The following is a 12,877-nucleotide window of genomic DNA, read 5'->3' as shown; positions in this document are numbered from 1 at the left end:
GGTACATAATGATAGCGCACCACAGCTGGTACGGTCGGGTGTACCGAAAGCACAACATAGCTCTCATGATCGTGTTCTCGTGGATGTTCTCGTATGGCATGCAGGTGCCTACCCTCATTGGAGTTTGGGGTAAGTGAAGATATTCTTAATTATACATTCTTAATTGTCATTTATTTTTTATATATATTTTTTCTCGATGTACAATGTTACCGTAATAATTGCATGTTTGTTTGTGTATTAGTTTTAAGTTTTAATTCGTAGGTATATGAATAAATGAAATTGAATTGAATTGAATTGATACACTGGCGAGTAATGAAAAAGTTCCACCTGCCATTGACGTTCCATATTGTAAACAAAATGGATTTTATGATCTGAATTGTATTAAATAAGTAATGATCTTTTCCATTGTAATGATCTTACTTTGTAATTTGGTCTTACATTATTATTCTGAGATCTAGGAATGACATCTGTTCTGTGATCTCCCATTGTCTATGGTTTGTCTGTGATTAAAATAGAGGAAGTTACTTCCGGGATCCGCCATCTTTAGCGATGCGCTTGTTGTTGTTTTGCGCTGAGCAAAACAAATATTTATTATTTCTTATTAATTGTGGAATGATCAGGTGAAAGTGTTGTAAAAGTAATAAATAAGTAAGTGGTAACAAGTGAGTTTAATATTGGTGCACCCTCCCTATCGGATTTGTTTACAGTCAGAAGAGGGGATGAACGGTCCTGACTTGTGTAAAGTGAAAAGTTATTACTTCCATGGAAAATACCTATCTGAACGTGAGATCCAACTTTTGGGGGCTAGAGGTCAGTGCGTTCCAATTTTTATTAATTCGTAAATCCAAAAGTGACGTGAAAATTATGATGATTACCAAGTGATCGCGAAAGACTGGTACTGTTTGTGTTCATAATCAAGGCTTATATACCTATTTAATTTCGGAGCATACAGACAACTATAAGTGAACTGAACAGAGCGTAATTTACTCGTATTTGGGATTCGGAAACATCCATACGCTTCTACTCGCGGGGTCGGTGACCGCGTAGAATAGTAGGTACGTTCACGGTGCGCGGCGGTCAGCCGGGCCGGGCGGAGGCGCCGGCGGCGACGCGGCGGCAGCCCGTGAGGTGCTCTGCTCGCTTCCCGCCATTTTGGGTGGGCGCACCTACGTACGACGTGTGCGTTTAAAAGTATTTGTGTGTGTGTGTAAAATGTGATGTGGCTCACGGTTCATGAATACTGAAAATTATTAAAAAAAAAAAAAAGAATAGTTCATGGTGTTACTTTAAAATTTCCATAATTAAATTTAATCATTCGAGTTCATTTATAAGCTGTTCATCATTACCTACGTGTTAGGTACACTGCGTGTTGTTTTAGGTTGTTAAGTAACAAAGTATAAGAATGCATAAGTAAATATTCATTTTAAGATGCTAATCAACCTCTCAATAAGTACTTATAAATACATTTTACACTGTTATCGTGAAGAGTTGAAATAAAGTTAGTTCTTTAACTTCAACCTTACTATTTTCTACTTTATTTTGTGGCAATCTGTATAAAATATTAATTGTATGAATGGGAGATTTTCCTTGACAGTTTAAAAGTTCCAAAATCGTCCGATAGATGGCCACCGGCCTGTCGTTTTATGAGCTGAATTCTTCTGAGGGAACGGAAGATATCATAAATCATACAAAGCTGTCTTAAACTAGTTAATACTGAATGGCTACTGAGTGGCTGAAATGACTGGACTAAAATCAAAGGTTGGCTGGTAGAAATTGCTTTTTAGCAATAAGTCCGCCTTTGTGCGCAAATTATAAGCTATGTTTTTTAAAATGCTTCTGTGTAAAAATTGTTTTTTGTGTGCAATAAAGTGTATATAAATAAATAAATAAATTGTCAGTTGTAAGTCTTAAGTGTCGTAACGTAAGCTAGTTTGAAATCAATAAAATCGTAATCTTTAGTATTTCGTTAATAAATTAATTTTTGAACAGTAATTGTTTGTTGAGGCTGAATAATGGGTGGATAGATAGGGAATAACATGTGAAAGCTTCAATATTTACATGCGATCTCGGATTTTATGAGTATAGTCAATAGTATGATTGTGTAATTTTGATATTTGTTGAATGATTAGTTGATGAGTATTTTGTAAGTGATTATTATTCGTATGTTATTGATAGTCTTGGAAAATGTAAAAGGAATTAACGAATTTAAATACAAAACATTAAACATTAACAAATGTGAGCAAAACAAAAAAAAAATATAGGTACCTAAGTACTCAAGACGTACCAGGTAATTTTCGTACTTGACCTACCTCTTAAACAGTGGAGCCATATTCGATTTTTGAATTTGCCTCGCTTTCTCAAGTCGCGATACTCGCGATTAGGATAGCAGACTCTCTGAGCGTGCAATAAAGGGAAGGAAAAGTACTCATGTCAAATAAACTTACTAATGTAAATTGACGGCAGTAGCAGATTCAACTAACAAGTTCAAAAAATTGTTTACAACTTACAACTAATAAGTTCAAAAATCCAAAAAATTGTGCTTTAAGTTTTCCTAAAATAAAATAAATAAACTTGCAAAGATGCCGCCACTGCAGTCCTGTCAGTATTAGACCGCAAGATCAAATTCTAATATACCTACCTAGTTCAGAGGTCAGTGATCTCTCCGCGGAACACTAATATTTTTGCTGGTTCCGTAAACGTCGTACCAATCTGAGTTTGATCCTAGTGGTGGCTCGCAAAATATTGAAACATGGACACTTGAAGTGAATGAGTAAAAATAAATTAGTAAAAATAATAATAAAATCGTAAAACGAAACGCAGATTGGCATTTTTCGTTGGGGTGTTCCACTAGATGGTGGTGTTGTCACTGTAACTGTAGCTACAAACAATGTTATAGTCTCGTGGCAATCGAGGATGTATATCATATAGTATTGCAAAAAAAAAAAAAAAAAGAAACCATAGAAGTTGGTTAGTATTATAAAAGTTGGTCATATTACAGAGAGTAAGGCCGTAGGTTGTTTAATACATGGGATTCATGATAAATTTATCAGAATGGGCGCCATCGCGTGAAGGTTTGAGGAACTTGAACAGTTACTTTCATATTTAAAAACAATGAATCAGATTGCTTAATACAGTCATATTATTATATGTAAGCCTTCAGTCCAGTTTTAACAAACACCAGCAGGTACTCTTGAAACAAAACCAGGAATCATGTTGTAACTGCGGAAAGGCGCGTACACATCCGTTTGAGATTGTATTGTATTGTATATTTATTCAGAAACAAATTACATTGTGTTTGAATTTTTAACTTAAATATAATAACATAAAATTTAATGTTCATAACAATCAAATATAATTAGGACATAATATTAATTAACAAGAAAAATTTACAATTAATGCTCATTAGTGATGAAGAACTTCACAATGTGTACTACAGAATGTCATAATAATAATAATAAATAAAAAAAAAAACTAATATAGCCGATTAAGCTTCCATTACTCACCTATCTTTCTTTGACTAACATGCACAAATTGGGACAAAGGCCACTCATGTTATTTTCGCACATCATAACTAGGTATTATTTATTATTATTTGAATGTACCTATAGTATATCCAATTTATACATTCTGTGAATGAGTGTAATTTTCAATGCATATGTTTTCAAGAGCTTAATACCACTAAGTGTAGTAAGTATATAATTTACACATAGTTTATGTTAGTTTGATAAAAACTGACATTTTTGAGTGAAATGTTGTTAGTAGCATTTTTGAGCTAAGTGTATAATGCAGTGAGTATTCGATTCCAATTATACATATAAGTTCTGAGTTTTCTAAGTTCTTCAGTGTTTAGAATAGAATACCCTTTATTGTGCAATGTAAGAAAAATATAGGTAACAAATGAAATTTTTTAAATAATATTAGTAAGTACCTACAACAATAAGGCGGCCTTAGAAGAGACAATTTTAACGTAATAATTTATGGTGTAAGAGCTAGAGAAAGCAAAATACACCTTTATTCGAAATTATAAAACTGATATTCTCAAGTAGACTTTGAAGGATATATAAATCAAAATGTACAAATTGAGGTATTATTATTGACAGTAATTTCTTCCGAATAAAACTAACAGGTAAGAATAAAATATAAAATGTGGTGCAGTGTGAAATTAAAATAATATAAATTTATTGATTTGGTGCATGCAAAATACTCAATATGTTGAAAGTATGGTTGTGCACATGTATATTGTATAACATGTGAACATAAACATATATAATTGTACTTATACATACAGCGAATGGTTCTATGTATATTGCATTGGGTAACTTTGAGAGGTAAGTATACCCTTTTGACTTAAGTACATGTTTGAATGATGATGGAGTGGATGCATACCTGATTTTCTTGGGAGGATCATTCCATAAGTTGATGGCCAGTAAAGTGTTATACTGAGGACATTAATATAATATTGGATGGATAGATCAAATCAAATCGAATCATTTATAATTTCCAAGATAAATTGTTTATTTACTGAACACAGTAGGTACTACACGAGTTACACGGAAATATTGCAATAAAAACACGGTATTAGAAAGAAAAGAAAGAAACATTTATTTGACTCACTGAACAATAAAAACAGAAAAGAAATATGTATTATAATAATTATAGTAAACAGACAGAAAAACGTAAGCATATATAATAATTATAATAATGTATAGACAAGCAGCATAATTATTTATTTGCCATTTGTGCAAGAGAGCTCTGACTGGAAAGTGCTGGTATTCTGCCAGGACTGACTTGGTGAGTGAGAGGGGAGCCTCCGCCAAATACAAATCTGGGTGTGAAGTAAATACAGAAAAGTGTGTTGTGTGATACGGGATAAAGTATGATATAATTTTAATAGGATGCCAGAAGTGTATTGATTGAAGAGAGGAGAAACAAAGCAGCGATTGAAAGAGAATAATTTTGGGTTATTGAAATATTGTACTTGCATTGTTCACTACTAACATTCAAGTGAATCGAAATGGTTTTCTGATTTATGAATATTATTGGTGAATTTATTATTCAGTAATTGATTGGTTTTCCCTAAAGTAGCCATGGAAGGCGGCTCTAAGGCCTTAGCTTTAAGTTGATGGATTTATGTCTGATATTTTTATTAAAGTTCTGGCTATGTGAGAAGTACAGCTTGCTATATAGCTGGGTTGTGCACTTGACTGAATTGTTTGTCGTTGAAATTAATTGTAATTGTTGTTACAGCCCGAGTACAGTGGCGTTACCAGCCCCAGTGGCGTGAATAGCCCCTGTGGCGTTACATTAAAAGCCCTGTAGCGTGAATAGCCCCTGTGGCGTTGCATTACCAGCCCATGTGGCGTTACATTAAAAGCTACTGTGGCGTGAATAGCCCCTGTGGCGTTGCAATAAGAGCCCTTGTGGCGTTACATTAAAAGCCCTGTAGCGTGAATAGCCCCTGTGGCGTTGCATTACCAGCCCCTGTGGCGTTACATTAAAAGCTACTGTGGCGTGAATAGCCCCTGTGGCGTTACTTAACCAGCCCCTGTGGCGTTACTTAACCAGCCCCTGTGGCGTTACCAGCCTCAGTGGCGTAAATAGCCTCTGTGGCGTGTTTATTATAGCCCTAAGTGGCGTGACTAGCGCCATGTGGCGTTTTGATGGATATCTAGAAAACTGTTGTGTGAATATAAGAATAAGAATGTAAAGAAATTGGCTATGCAGATTATTCGTTTAATTGTTTATTACATATTAAGTATTGTTGATTTGATACTTTGAAAACTGTGAGAAACAAAATGATTTACTAAAATGCAAATATGTTATTTAAATTGTCTATTACTTGTTGAGATTTATAAAAGTATTGGTGATTTTGATATTCAGAAAACATTTGTAGGTATACAATAATGTAAATGTATACTTAAACAAAATACTACCGATTATTATTTGAATGATTACTGTCTTGTTGAGGTATAATAAAGTAGATATCAATTTATTGGTGATTTGTTACTGTTGAGATTGATAAGTAATTCAGTTTTTATATAGTTATAATTGTTGATGGAAACAATTTGTATTATGTTATGTTAAACATAGTCGACAGTATTGATGTAAATACATGAGAGCGCGGGAAGCTCTTACTGAGGCGCGCGGGGATGAGAGGCGCGTGGGAACTCTCACGCGCGGAGGAGACGTCTGCGGAGGCGGGCCGTGTCGCGGATGCGGCTGCGGTGGCCCGTGGTGGGCGGCGCGGCAACACGGCTGTGCGGAGGCTCGAGCCGGGCGGTGCGCGCGGCGTGACAGAAGCAGCAGCACCGGCAGTTGCCCAGGCACTAAGTGGCTGAGCTGGTGCTGGCGTGGACAGCGCGTCGACATCTGGCCATGGTAACAGGCAGCGTGTGCGGAAGAGGTCGCCTCTTCACGAGGGGCACTTGCTGGCAGGTTTGCCCAGGCCGAATACGGTGCTGGTCAGAGCAAGCTTTTAATAATTATTTTGTTTATTTTTATTATTTTACAATTTTAGCTATGATCTTTTAGTTTTACCTGCTATGTTACACTTTATTTATTGTTATATTTTGGTTTATATTGTTTTAGGTTTTTGTTCAGAGGGGAGGAATGTTATGTTATGAAATGGACGTTTGTAAAACAAGAATTCTTTAATTATCATTAACCTAATAAATATGTTATGGTTATTAGCGTATCAATATTTTAGTAAAATAGTTTGTTTATTTTGTCTGTTCTTAGTTTTGTCAGAATTGCTCAGAATATAAATGGGTGAATGTTATTAAAAGTGAGGGTATAAATGCCTTATTTGTAAGCATCTTACTTAAGTAGTATACACACGAGGACGTGTGTTAAATCAGAATTGGCCGAATGTTAACATGATGATGAGGTAGTTATTATTATTTGTTTATTAACTGTTGAGATTAAAGAAAAATTGGTTAGTAATTTAAAAGACTTTAAAACGTAAATTATCTTTTAAACATTTGTATTAAATAAAAAATTTGGTTGCCAAGAGTTATCTTTTGAGATATTAATAAAATTGTTATGTTTGGTAATGTGATATATGGACTTAGCTTATACAAATTTCAGTATTATTGTAATGGCAATGTTTGATTGTAATTATTGATTTAGAATGAGATTTTAGTAAGTGTTGAGTACTTGATGTCACAATAGGTCATAAATGGCTAAATGTTTAATTAATTAAATTAACTGAATTTTATATTTTACTTATACACGCGAGGACGCGTGCGAGGTCAGAATTGGCCGAATGTAAACAAAATGGATTTTATGATCTGAATTGTATTAAATAAGTAATGATCTTTTCCATTGTAATGATCTTACTTTGTAATTTGGTCTTACATTATTATTCTGAGATCTAGGAATGACATCTGTTCTGTGATCTCCCATTGTCTATGGTTTGTCTGTGATTAAAATAGAGGAAGTTACTTCCGGGATCCGCCATCTTTAGCGATGCGCTTGTTGTTGTTTTGCGCTGAGCAAAACAAATATTTATTATTTCTTATTAATTGTGGAATGATCAGGTGAAAGTGTTGTAAAAGTAATAAATAAGTAAGTGGTAACAAGTGAGTTTAATATTGGTGCACCCTCCCTATCGGATTTGTTTACAATATATATTATGTCACCGGGACTTTTTCATTGCTCGTGAGTGTGTAATGTAGGTACTTATTCTACTCTATTATCTGCAGGGGTGTAAGTACTGTTAGGGTGGGTTGCATCATTTAACTTTAACTATTACAAACGTCTTGGCGAGACAGATCAATCTTCAAGAGATTTGACGTCTGTAATAGTTAAAATTAAATGGTGCAACCCACCCTTAGGTGGAATTTCACCAAACGCTAAACGTATTTAGTCTTCTGTCAAACTCTTGTCAGTTAGTACAAAATGTATTTAAAATTTGATTTAAATACAATTTTAAATATGTTTAGCGTTTGGTAAAAGTGACCCTTAGTGCCTATAACTGAATCACTCGAACAGAACTTTTATGCATCCTTTAAGGCCTCAAACTGTCTTCCTAAGCTTAGATCTTTCCCCACCAAGCTTACCTACTGCGGGTTGTTGTGTTCACATTACACATCTAGATTTAAATTTACACATTTTTTCATGAAGATTTGAAATAAAGGTTTCTAATATTTACCTATTATAATTATGTCCAATATCGTGTATAACATGCTTAAAATTGTAATTTAGACTCACGGTTCCACGCTCCACGCTGTAATCTCAATATCTCTTAATTCCCCAGGTAAATTTGACTACGACCCTGAGTTGGGCACTTGCTCCATCTTGCCTGATGAGAACGGGCGCTCGTCCAAGACTGCCATGTTCATCATCGCCTTCATCGTGCCAGCCCTGCTCATCCTCATCTGCTACGCCAGGATATTCTGGGTTGTTCACAGGTATGTAGCAATCTACGTCACCTCTTTTGACTGCATTATTCCCTGGTACTTTTGAAGAGCTCTCCCCGTATAATAAAGAATACTAATGCATGATACTTTTAAATTTTAAGTTATGTAGTTAAGTTTTATAAAAATAGATTTAAAAAAAAAAAAGTTATGTAGTTCTTTTATGTACTTTACAATATGGTTGCTATTAATATCACTGTAGCTACCATAACGTCTGATACCTAATTGCTGCAATCATACATAAGGCAAGATAGCATCGTGCCACATCGATTGCTAAACACAAAAGTGACCCTAAAACCCACACATGTAAACCAAAACTCTTCCAGCACCTTTCAGCAATCCTCACACAGCATTCCCATTTCCAGTTCAGAGCAGCGAATGCGCGAGCACCAAAGAACTCAACACAGCGGGGCTGGAGCCCTCAACAACAGCACCGACAAACGAAGCACCATCAAGGACAACCGGGACACCAAGGCCAGAAGGAACGAGTGGAGGATCACTAAGATGGTCCTGGCTATTTTCCTGTCCTTCCTTGTTTGCTACCTGCCGATCACGATGGCTAAGGTCGCCGATAGCCATGTGCATTATCCTGGTAAGTTGCGGAGGTATTTGGAATACATAAGCGTATTGTTCAAGAGACTTACATCGCAAATATACAGCCTCACAGAAGACAGTCTGGCAAGAAAGAGGGAGAATTAATAGGGGTGCCAGCAGCTTTCCCTGCTGAGTTGGGCTTAGCTGCCCAAAATAAAAATAAGTTCCGTTTCTACACTAACTTGCCAGAGTAGTATATTAATTATTATTTGTTTGCCAATATAAGCCGATATGCACCGAATACCAGAGGGAAGAAGAGATATTTATTGATAATAACTCGTAATTTGGTTGTTCTTTTTTCGCTTTGCTCTGCCAAAAGGGCGAACCTAGTTAGTTGTATTTGTTATGACTAACAGTATTGAAACAACTAGTCTGTCGGAACTTCCCAGAATCAATAACTTTTCCGTCTGTAATTACTTTATCGCTTTAATCTAACCCTTCGAGTTCGGATCTTCCGTCCGTGGGTGTGTTTGCGTAGCTTTACCGATAATTAAATTGATTAACTATCAAACCTACAGGAAAGTAAATTCAATTCCAACTCCAGAAGATACTAAATCCGTAGTCTATTCTGTTAAAGTCTGCAGTGTGCTTCTATCTTTAAAAATGACGACGTTATATCCAATCGTTACTGAACCTGCATAGCGTTCTCCGTCCTAGCACATAATTATATTATCATCATGCGATCACATGTTATTTGCACTCAGTCTAGGCTAGCCGCATCTTCATTGGCCTCGTCCACTTTTTCTTCACATTATGTATCTTACCGTAAAACCTAAAATGTCTTTTAGGGCCATCTAACCAGTGTCTCTCAAACTTCCAGTATTCCACATCGCGGGCTACTTACTTCTGTACGCGAGTGCCTGCGTGAACCCCATCATCTACGTCATCATGAACGCTCAGTACCGAGCGGCGTATGCTGCGGCCCTCTGCTGCCCCCTGTCCAGGCTCACTGGTCTCACCAGCGGTGCGTATCCAAGCTCACCGGCATGCCAGCATGTGGCCAAGAAGACCGAACGCACGACGCAAGTGGCCTCTTATGTGCGATGAAGGTATTGCGTTTGCTTATTAACCTTAACCTTTTTGGTGGTGGGCGGCTTTTGTGATGAATATCAGGTTAAGGGCCTGTTTCACAATGTCTGGGTAGTGGCTACCTGTCGGGTAAAATACATGCTGTCACTCTCTGTTATTATTTTTTTGACAGTGACAGCATCAACTTTACCCGACAGGTAGCCACTACCCAGACATTGTGAAACAGGCCCTAAATATACCTTTTTTGTTAGTTGGTTAATACCGAGTTCATTGATAAATGTTATTTAGCATGTTTCTTGGCAAAGCATCGGCATTAATCGAATATAGTAACAGCATCACCTGACTCTATATCATCCACTTTTTCGAGCACGTTTTATGATAGCATGCACACCATTGACACGATTGTATGCCCGATATATCCAAACCATTCTTCCATTGAATCCAACACCCCAATCAACAATAAAACTAGTCCTCAATTCGTTTTAGAGAAATGGAACGAGCGTCACGGCTACAGCTACAGCAACACACGCACGGCTCTCAGCCAGGTGTCTCTGGGAGAGTCCAGAGCCGACCCTCGGGCCTCCATGGCGCCAGCCGGACCGGCTCGGTAAGCACCCAGCCGACTGGACCAAGCCCGACCAAGCCACGACCCACCAAACTACAGCTTGGACCGAAACCAAGCCTTAAAAAGAAGCCGGTACTCCCAAATGACAAGTTCCCGATCAGACCACCGCGGAAAGTGCAGCTTGGTCCTGTCGTCCCTAGGGAGTATGTCGGTCCTGTCGTCCCTAGGGAGAAAAAATGCACGTGCGGGAAATTAGAACAAGCGAAGGTGTGAGATTCGTCGTTCTTTAGTTCGACATTGCCAAAGATTATTCCAAAGATTGTTTGTATTATTTTGGTGCTAAGTGTAAATGCTTAGAAGATGTTCTATATTTTGTATTATTATTTTTACTTTAACGTACTGTTTTAAATATTTTATATGAATAGATTTACACCAAATTGATAGTATTAATTTACAGATTTATTTTACCTACTTAATTATGGTCCGTCCAACTACAGAACGACGAATCTCTGAGTAAATTGTTACTATTTTGTAAATAATTATAATAGTCATGTTAATAAATGGTTAATAAGTAGGCAGGTAGGTTGTACCTGTAAGAATTGTTCAGTTTGACCAAGTCTTCCAAAAATTTAGTGTATTTTAGGATTTGTCTATGAACTCTGTAAATGAACTTTCAATGAAATCTCATGTCTTTATTGCATTTACTTTTACGTTCTTAGGTAGGTAGGTATCATCTAAGAATTTAAGTTATCATATTGTTGTCTAATGGACCTGTATTTACGAAAACGACCTCATGAAAAATACATTCCTCGAATATACGATTTTCTGAAGTATTGATAAGTATTCACAAAATACCTACAAGCATTCCATATTATTTTATACAATATACATACATACTCACATAGATACCAAACTAAATTGTATCCAAACTGTTTTATCAGATATCCGTAGATTTCTCAATTAAAGCAAAAGGTATGAATACAAAAGTGCCTGTAATTGAATTTCATAGGCCTTATTGAATGAATTGCCATATTAATTGTTAGGTATTATAAGATTGACGAATGTTTGTGACATGTTATTTATTTATTTTTAAAATAAATTAAAGGTTTTTATTGAAATCCATAATTTTATTTCAAATTCCCTTCTAACTTCTTATGAAGCAGACTCTAGTAGTAGTAATAAGCTCTGTCGGGTAAGCGCCCGCTTCTCACGCCAGAGTCAGACTCTGCCTGACATACCAATCATCATCATCATCAGCCTATAGCAGTCCACTGCTGGACGTAGGCCTCTCTCAAAGCACGCCACTGGATGAAATCTTTAACTTTCCATACGACATACCAATGAGTTCTTAGAATTTAAAGTAACTACCTACCTAGTTACAATTTATATCATCGCTCTTACGGCGAAGCAAAACATCGTGAGGAACCTGCATATTATCTAGATAATATATGTGAACCCACCAACCCGCAGTGGACCAGCGTGGTGGGAAATGGTCCAGGCTTAGGAAGACAGTTTAGCACAAAGGTTCCATTCGAGAGAGCCGGGTGCTGGTACTAACACCCCCACAGAGAATAGAATATAATAGTAGTAGACAGTAGGAGTAGGTCCCCTGACCCACTTACAGGTAGTTAAGTACATATATGATTTTTTGACAACACCTGCTACAAAGACCGCTCTACTCTAGAAGAATTGGTAGGTCCATTGCTTTTATCAAGGTCCTACCAGGATAGGACTCTACCACGAAGCGTCCTCGTTATTCGTCTTTCATTGTTCCGTTATGGCCTATGGCGAGCCACTGACAGCTTCAAGTCTCTACCGCGGTTGACCGCGGATAATCCATCTGGAACCATAACACTATGGAATCATTCAAAGACATTCTCCCAGCTGTCTCTTATTGGCCGGTAATTCCCGAAGGTGTAGTCAAGTCAGAGGCGACTGGCACTCGCAACGAACGAGTCATAGCTACGCTACGCCCACACCCAAAGGTTTCGGTCTATAATATATCCGTGGCTATAGTCACTCATAAATGGTATTAAGCTGCGTACAGACCGGCCAAAAACGCCAACGAACGGGTTTCGTTGACCTTCGTTGCTGCAATCTGCCCTGTATTATGTATGATAAATATCCAACGTTGGGCGTTCGTTGGGCCGGTCTGTACGCAGCTTTATACCTACAGTCCTACATGCTTCGTCCCACGGACTAATACTGTATAAGTACATAAAAATAATGTACTTACTTAACTAAATATAACATTCCTATGCTCTTAGGACGA

At 37.0% G+C, this 12,877-nt stretch overlaps 1 protein-coding gene across 3 annotated transcripts in view; it reads left to right on the top strand.

The window, feature by feature from the left end:
• Positions 1–11,723, top strand: part of LOC105388857 (G-protein coupled receptor moody) — a 38,074-nt gene extending 26,351 nt beyond the window's left edge. The window contains exons 5-9 of one of the 3 annotated variants that reach the window (XR_007267289.1): positions 2–129; positions 8,258–8,411; positions 8,783–9,009; positions 9,832–10,126; positions 10,271–10,472. Coding sequence is in view for 2 of the 3 variants with exons in the window: in XM_011559879.3 (XP_011558181.3) it covers positions 2–129; positions 8,258–8,411; positions 8,783–9,009; positions 9,832–9,975; positions 10,529–10,878 (1,003 nt within the window). In the remaining variant the exon portion in view is untranslated. Of the gene's footprint in view, position 1; positions 130–8,257; positions 8,412–8,782; positions 9,010–9,831; positions 10,127–10,270; positions 10,473–10,526 lie in introns of those variants that run through there. The other 2 variants (XM_011559879.3, XM_011559880.3) reach the window with 2 other exon arrangements.
• Positions 11,724–12,877: the final 1,154 nt, after the last annotated feature.

The sequence above is a fragment of the Plutella xylostella genome, chromosome 18, assembly GCF_932276165.1.
Source record: "Plutella xylostella chromosome 18, ilPluXylo3.1, whole genome shotgun sequence".
Classification (NCBI taxonomy): Eukaryota; Metazoa; Arthropoda; class Insecta; order Lepidoptera; family Plutellidae; genus Plutella; species Plutella xylostella.
This window is presented reverse-complemented; position numbering and strand designations above follow the sequence as displayed.